Source organism: Pinus tabuliformis, chromosome 7 (genome assembly GCF_031772625.1).
Source record: "Pinus tabuliformis cultivar Carrire ecotype Pingquan chromosome 7, CPIR1, whole genome shotgun sequence".
NCBI lineage: Eukaryota > Viridiplantae > Streptophyta > Pinopsida > Pinales > Pinaceae > Pinus > Pinus tabuliformis.
This window is the reverse complement of record NC_142293.1, coordinates 138,127,386-138,133,950: the sequence shown is the minus strand read 5'-3', so window position 1 is coordinate 138,133,950 and position 6,565 is coordinate 138,127,386. Positions and strand designations below refer to the sequence as shown.

At 37.5% G+C, this 6,565-nt stretch overlaps 1 protein-coding gene across 1 annotated transcript; it reads left to right on the top strand.

Moving 5' to 3' along the window:
- The first annotated feature begins 626 nt into the window (after positions 1-626).
- LOC149246135 (cytochrome P450 709B2-like) lies at positions 627-6,257 on the top strand. Its single transcript, XM_089457830.1, has 5 exons — positions 627-1,040; positions 1,229-1,452; positions 1,987-2,237; positions 2,486-2,876; positions 5,541-6,257. The coding sequence occupies exons 1-5, from the start codon at positions 752-754 to the stop codon at positions 5,970-5,972; spliced, it is 1,587 nt and encodes a 528-aa protein (XP_089313956.1). The 5' UTR covers positions 627-751; the 3' UTR covers positions 5,973-6,257.
- Positions 6,258-6,565: the final 308 nt, after the last annotated feature.

Here is a 6,565-nt window from a genome sequence, read left to right as displayed (position 1 = left end):
TGTCATACCTTCAAACATTTTAAGAATGAAGAATTTAATTTGACGTTCACTAACTTGATTTGGAAAAAACATAAAGAGAAGCAATGTCTGGCGTGTTGCTTTCCTTCTCGGTCATTGATACCTAGAAACCACGTCCACATTATCATGTCATTTCCGCACTAAAACAGTGTTCTTGTTCGACACCTGGATTATCAGTTGGTATTTCTTTGTTATTTCCTTACCTCTTCAAATATATTCTACACAACGAATAATGGATAATGCCATCTGGTCCATAAAAAATATAGAATATATCCATATCTATAGCTTGCCGACACCTCAAATTATAGCATATATGGTTTTAACCACACGTCTGTAGTTGAGATGGATATTTGTATGATTGACCTTCTAGATGGTCGCGGAATGACAAATATCATTGGTTAAATTGTTCCACTATTCCAATCTCTGATTCGTTAACCGTCACTGTCATGTACGGTATCAGTAAGTAATTATTGAAGTTGCCATTTGATCAGGTATGGTGAAAGATAAACTGTGGGTTGTGATCGTGGCACTGTAAGGTTGAGTTGAGTGCAGTTCTATTGCATTTTCAGGTCCCAATTGCGCCTATAAATATGAAGCGTCTTTGCTCGTTTCTGTAAAAATTTTATTCAGTGTCTTAGTTCATTTCTGTGAAAATTTCATTGGCACAGAAGAACTATTGGGCAATAGAGTGAACTAGCCCTGTAATAATATTGTGTTGTGTGGGGTTTTGAAGATGGATACTGTGATTGGATGCAATGTTGAAGCATTGGTTGCCATTTTAGTTGTTTTGTTTGGGAGCATCATCGTCAAACTCTTTAGGGACTTGATATGGAGGCCTTATGCATTCCAGAAGGCCTATACAGCCCAAGGGATAAGGGGTCTACCTTACCGAATACTCACTGGGAGTGTTCCAGAGTACACAGAGCTTATCAGGGAGGCTCTTGCACAGCCCATGCAGAATATTTCTCATGACATTGTTTCTAGAATCACACCACAGTACCATAAGTGGTCTCAGCTATATGGTTATCTCTGCCATTCATTCTCTTTTCCTTCATGGCTTGTTTTACTTTCAAATTTTGATCTTGTAGGCATCAAACTGCTAGGCCAATGAATTTATAACATATGCTTTCTGCTAGTTGTTTGGATTTTTCCAATGGTGTCAAAGTTGAAATCAATGTCTGATTAGTATTTGGTAACTGTTTTTGCTCAGGAGAGACATTTTTCTATTGGTATGGAACCCATCCAAGGCTGTATATTTCAGAGCCAGAGCTAATCAAGGAAGTTTTATCGAATAAATTTGGTTACTATGGAAAGGAGACACCCAGGCCCTTTGTGTTGGCTTTGTTAGGGCGGGGACTGATTTTTGTAGATCGATTGGGATGGGTGAAGCACAGGAGGATCGTGGGCCCTGTCTTCAACGTTGATAAACTTAAGGTTTGGATTCTTGGAATGTCTTACAATTACTCTAAGACTTGATAATAGATGAAGGCTAAGGATTTGAAAGTTTTGGCACTTGAGAACTATTGTCACCTTATAATGTGTCTAGGACCATTGAATATGCTTATAACTTGACCTCATCACTCTGGTGCATAATCCCAAGTCAAACTACAATGTAAAGGCGGGTGCCTGAGGTAAATATATGCACCAAGTTACTATTGATACGTTGGTGCAGAACTTCAAAGTCCAATTTTAGTGAGAACTGGGTGCCTCATAATAATTATGATATTTAATAAGTATAATTAAATAATTTAAAAAATATATTAGATTTGCTTATTGATTGGAGTAAAATTTTAAAGTAATGACAATGTAATATCTTGCTTTTAGAAGTGTTTTCCTCTAGCATGGCAAATTCTATCTGCTAAACAAAAATGTGCATCAACTAGACGATTTCTTAGGGAGTCCTTGAGGGTTGGAGTCTTGTAGAGTTTGGTATTGACGTTAGTTGTGTTCTCATGTTACCAATGACAGCCAATGGTGAAGAAAATGGCTGCTTGCACTTCATCCATGCTCGAGAATTGGCAAGAGATGATGTCTCAGGCAGACTCTAATGGCAAAGAAATTGATGTTCACAGCGAGTTTAGAACATTAACAGCAGACATCATAGCCCATACTGCATTCAGTAGCAGTTACAATGAAGGCAAAGAAGTATTTGAATTGCAAAGAGAATTACAAGCGATGGTTGCTGAAGCTGAACGATCTGTCTACATCCTAGGAAGCCAGTAATTGCAATATAGTTATCTTTCATTTATAGAGTTTTGCATGTGATTGCAAATTCATTAGTACTTGTACTTCGGTTTATGTTTTTTAAATAGTCCATTGGGGCCTGTTGTTCTATGGGCTAATGCCATAATCCATTGCATAAAGGTTTATTGAGTGCTATAGATAGTTCATAGTGTTTCTAAAAAGGAATAATGTTTCAATTACTTACAATTAAAGATTAGGGACTTATATTAGTTGACCTTTGCAGATCTATTCCTACCAGAAGGAACAGGTATGCCTGGAAGATTGACAGAAGAATCAAAGAAATCCTGAATTCTATAATTCAGAGTAGGCTGGAGTCCAGAACAACATCAAGAACCCAGGTTGGTTACGGAAGTGACCTGCTTGGAATCATGATGACTGCCAACCAGAAAGAATTGGGTGGGTCCCAAAGAGATCTAAGCATGACTATTGATGAAATCATGGATGAATGCAAGACATTTTTCTTTGCAGGCCACGAGACAACTTCCAATCTGCTGACTTGGGCAGTATTCTTGCTCTCGATAAACCCGGAATGGCAGGAAATATTAAGGAAAGAAGTTATTAATGTCTGTGGTACAGATATACCAGATGCGGACATGCTTAGCAGGATGAAATCGGTATGTATTCTGTTTAATACATTTTTGGGATTTTCTTAACCAACAAAACTCCAGCCAACATTTTAGTCTAGAAAACGCATCATATATTTCATGAGAACTAAATATAAATGACCATCAAGATTGATTTACCATGGAATCATAAGGTGGTTACACAAGTTCCCCTACTCTACATAACTAAGAAAAACTAGCATGTTTGCTTTTGGCCCGAGCTCAAGAGTCCCTGCATCTTTCCTTAGGAATGTCTTCTGCTTTAGATCCGTATAGCCATAGCCCGTTGGTTTAGATCTATATAGGGAGTTCTAATCTAAACGTTGAAATGTGTCCTAAGTTGAATTGCCTGTTTACCTTATTGAAGGTTGCCACTGTAAGCCATACTTTCGATAAGAAAGACATGACTGCCAATTGTATTGTATACCACTGCCACACGCTACTGCATCACTGTGTGCTTGTCAAATCATCCATTTGTCATCAAAACTGACCGACTTCTGATGAAGAGGAGCAACAAGGAGAATACTATTTACAAAAATAATATTATATGATTTTCGAATTAATGGCGATGATAAAGATAATTACCTTCACCAAGACCATTAACTTTATTTATAATTGGGACATGTTTACTTCAGAGCTCTTATGAATAGTAAGATACAGAGAAACGTTTACTCATGGACAGCGAATTTCTCTCTGCAGTTGCCACGATTCCAGAAATAACATAGTAGCTCCTAACTTGGAAGTCATCTCTGTGGTACCCACCATAGAGTTAGACTATTAAGAAACTGTTCAATAGCTTTCACAAAATTCACTGTGACTTGTCCATTATTATCCCCTGTTGTGCCCTGTCTGTTATGAATACCGCTGGCTACCTTTTAGTGATCCTACCAGTTGTCAGTTGATCAAGCAAGTTGGTTCACCCAAGGTAGATTCCGACATGATTATCGACATTTTATCGTTTTGGAAATCTTGTTATTTATTTTGAATTACTCAATTTCTAGCTCACCACGTTAGTTGTATCAGTTCGATGATGCTAACAGCAATTTTGTTGCAAAATTCGGCTCACAAACCCATCATGTAAAAGGATTTTGTTTTGTTTCGAATGTGGACTCAACCATATGATTCTTCAATTCTGGCTAGGATGCATTTCTTCTATTATAACCATAGTAGCATTTTTCAATCCTAATCCTTGTTATTTATAGGAAATTGTCAAACATGCACCGCGCATCTACTGTCTGGTAGCATTTTTTCTATTCTAATCCTAGTTATTTATAGCAAATTATCAAACATCCATACAACAGAAGAAGGTCCATCTGGTTACATCAGTATCAAGTAGGCACCACTACTTATGATTCGATAGATTCGGTAACTGGACCTTGACTCTTCCGAGACTATTGTCTACTATTCTCTCTGAAGAAACGCTCTGAAGAAACGGCTCCAATACATCCAGTAGCTGGGTCTAGAATCTTCCAAGTTGATTGTCTACTTTGACTCTTTTCTGGAAAAAATAGACTAGTCAATTTTTCCGAGTCTGAGGAGTTAGACTTGTTCGAATGATAGATGAATTCTGTACAGACTTGCAAATCAAATGCAAGTCTGATTCTAAACGACCCTTTTCTCTGGATAAAAGAGACTAGTCAGCTTTTCCCAGCTGACAAGTCATACTTGTGGGGTAGTCATATCTTGAGTGGGTTCACATAATTGATTCCCAATGAGGTGAGTGCCATGATAACTCTAACACCCCTCAAATGCAACTAAGGAACTGGGAGGAACTGAACTGGGCCAAGGTCCTGATAGCATGTTGGGGTTTTCTGTTGCACTATTATAATAGGCTTCACAATAATAGGCTTCAGTAAAGTTCCAAACCCTTATCATTACCGTCAATGGAGAGTTAGTCCCATGTTCCCAAAGTGGTTGTTACCCTAAGTAATTGATTTTCAATGTCGTGAGTGTGAAAATACACTAACCATACTTGCTCGATTGACTGATGAATTCAATACAGAATTACATGTCAAAATGTGAGTGTGACTCTACAGACTCAGTCACCTGTTTATAGAAAATATAAAAGAATAAAAAAGAGTGCTGTGTTTATTTTTCCGACCCAATTTCACCACAGGCAATTAGGGATCTGTCATGTAAAATCGATGGTCTTCTGTAGTATGTAGATTCATCAATGGAATTTTGTGTATTTTTATTTTTATTTTTGAGAACTATTCTCAGTTTTTTCCAAGTTTGAATCAGTTCTTACTCAGCTTTGCCCAGTCATCTCCAAGTGAGATTTGATCATTTTGATGTCAACATTATTAAATAAGAATTACTAATTGTGATTACAACAGTACATAATAATTGAGTATATGGTGTTAGGCCTTTTCAATCCAAGGTGTCATTATGTCTCTAAGTTAGATGGGTTGGTTCTGGTTTCCCTGATAACCCTCGTAATCTCTGAGGCTATTAATATTTTAATTAGTTGATTATTTGTCTAGTAATTGTAACAGTATATAATAGTTTGAGTAGATGGTGTTATGCCTTTCAATCCAAGATGTCATTATATCTTTAAGTTAGAATAATTGGTTCTGGTTTCCCTGATTACCCTGGTAACCTCTGAGGTTATTTATATTTTAATTAGTTGATTTTTTCTCTTACGTTGTATTGATGTTTTTTTCATCTTGCTTGCAGATGACTATGGTGCTAAATGAAACTCTAAGGCTATATCCACCTGCTGCTAGGCTAATAAGAAAAGCATACAAAGCAATCAAGCTTGGCCAGTTCTCTCTTCCGAAAGATGCAGCCTTGTCAATTTCAATTTTGGCAATGCATCACAATGAAAAGTTTTGGGGTCCAGATGCAAACTTGTTTAAGCCAGAGAGATTTGCAGCGGGTGTTTCAAAGGCAGCAGTTCATCCAAATGCTTTCCTTCCTTTTTCCTTGGGGCCAAGAAATTGTGTTGGCCAAAATTTTGCCATGTTAGAGGCCAAGAGTGTTCTGGCCATGATTTTACAGAGATTTTCATTCAGTCTCTCCCCTTCTTACAAGCATGCCCCAGCGGCTGTGCTTACTATACAGCCTCAGCATGGCATGCAAATCATATTCGAAAGTATTGACGTGTAAACAGAACGAGGAGTTTTTCCAAGTCTCTTGTGCGTCCATAACCTCCTTCATCTGACATAATGAGCCTGCAAATAATAATGTACTTATTTTACAACATTTGAGCATGTAGGGGTCTTAGTAAGTTTGGAAATTAGTTTTGATTTCTCTACTAATGGAAGATAACATTGATTTCTCTATTAATGTTATCTTCCTCATTATGTATAAACTAGGATGGAAGTATTGTAGCTTGGTGCGTATGGAAAGTAGGGGTTTCTGGAACAGAGTTGTGGATGTTTCTAACTTTTACACAGGTTCTGTTGTGTATTTGAATTTATGTTTTGTTTCTTAGCTAAAACTCTACCCATTCCATCCTCCATTGGGAATCGAGGGCCAAATCTTTTTCTAGTTAGTTAATCCCTTGAAATTGTGGCACTTGAAATTGATGCCTAATACTCTGGCAGCAGATTTATCAACTGGAAAAGAAAGGCCGAAATTCAGCCAGCGAAGTTATCTAGAGTCTATTCTCCTTCCATCCACGTAGACACGTCAAGACTTGCATGAATACATTTGGGTTCTCTATCTCTTTATTCACGAATTGAAGAGGACGTAGCGAC

Bases quoted from the DNA above. Each gene is read 5' to 3' on its own strand.
- LOC149246135 (XM_089457830.1), top strand. From the start codon at position 752: ATGGATACTGTGATTGGATGCAATGTTGAAGCATTGGTTGCCATTTTA. The intron at 1,041-1,228 runs GTTATCTCTGCC...GTTTTTGCTCAG, and splicing joins TAAGTGGTCTCAGCTATATG to GAGAGACATTTTTCTATTGG. The intron at 1,453-1,986 runs GTTTGGATTCTT...TACCAATGACAG, and splicing joins TCAACGTTGATAAACTTAAG to CCAATGGTGAAGAAAATGGC.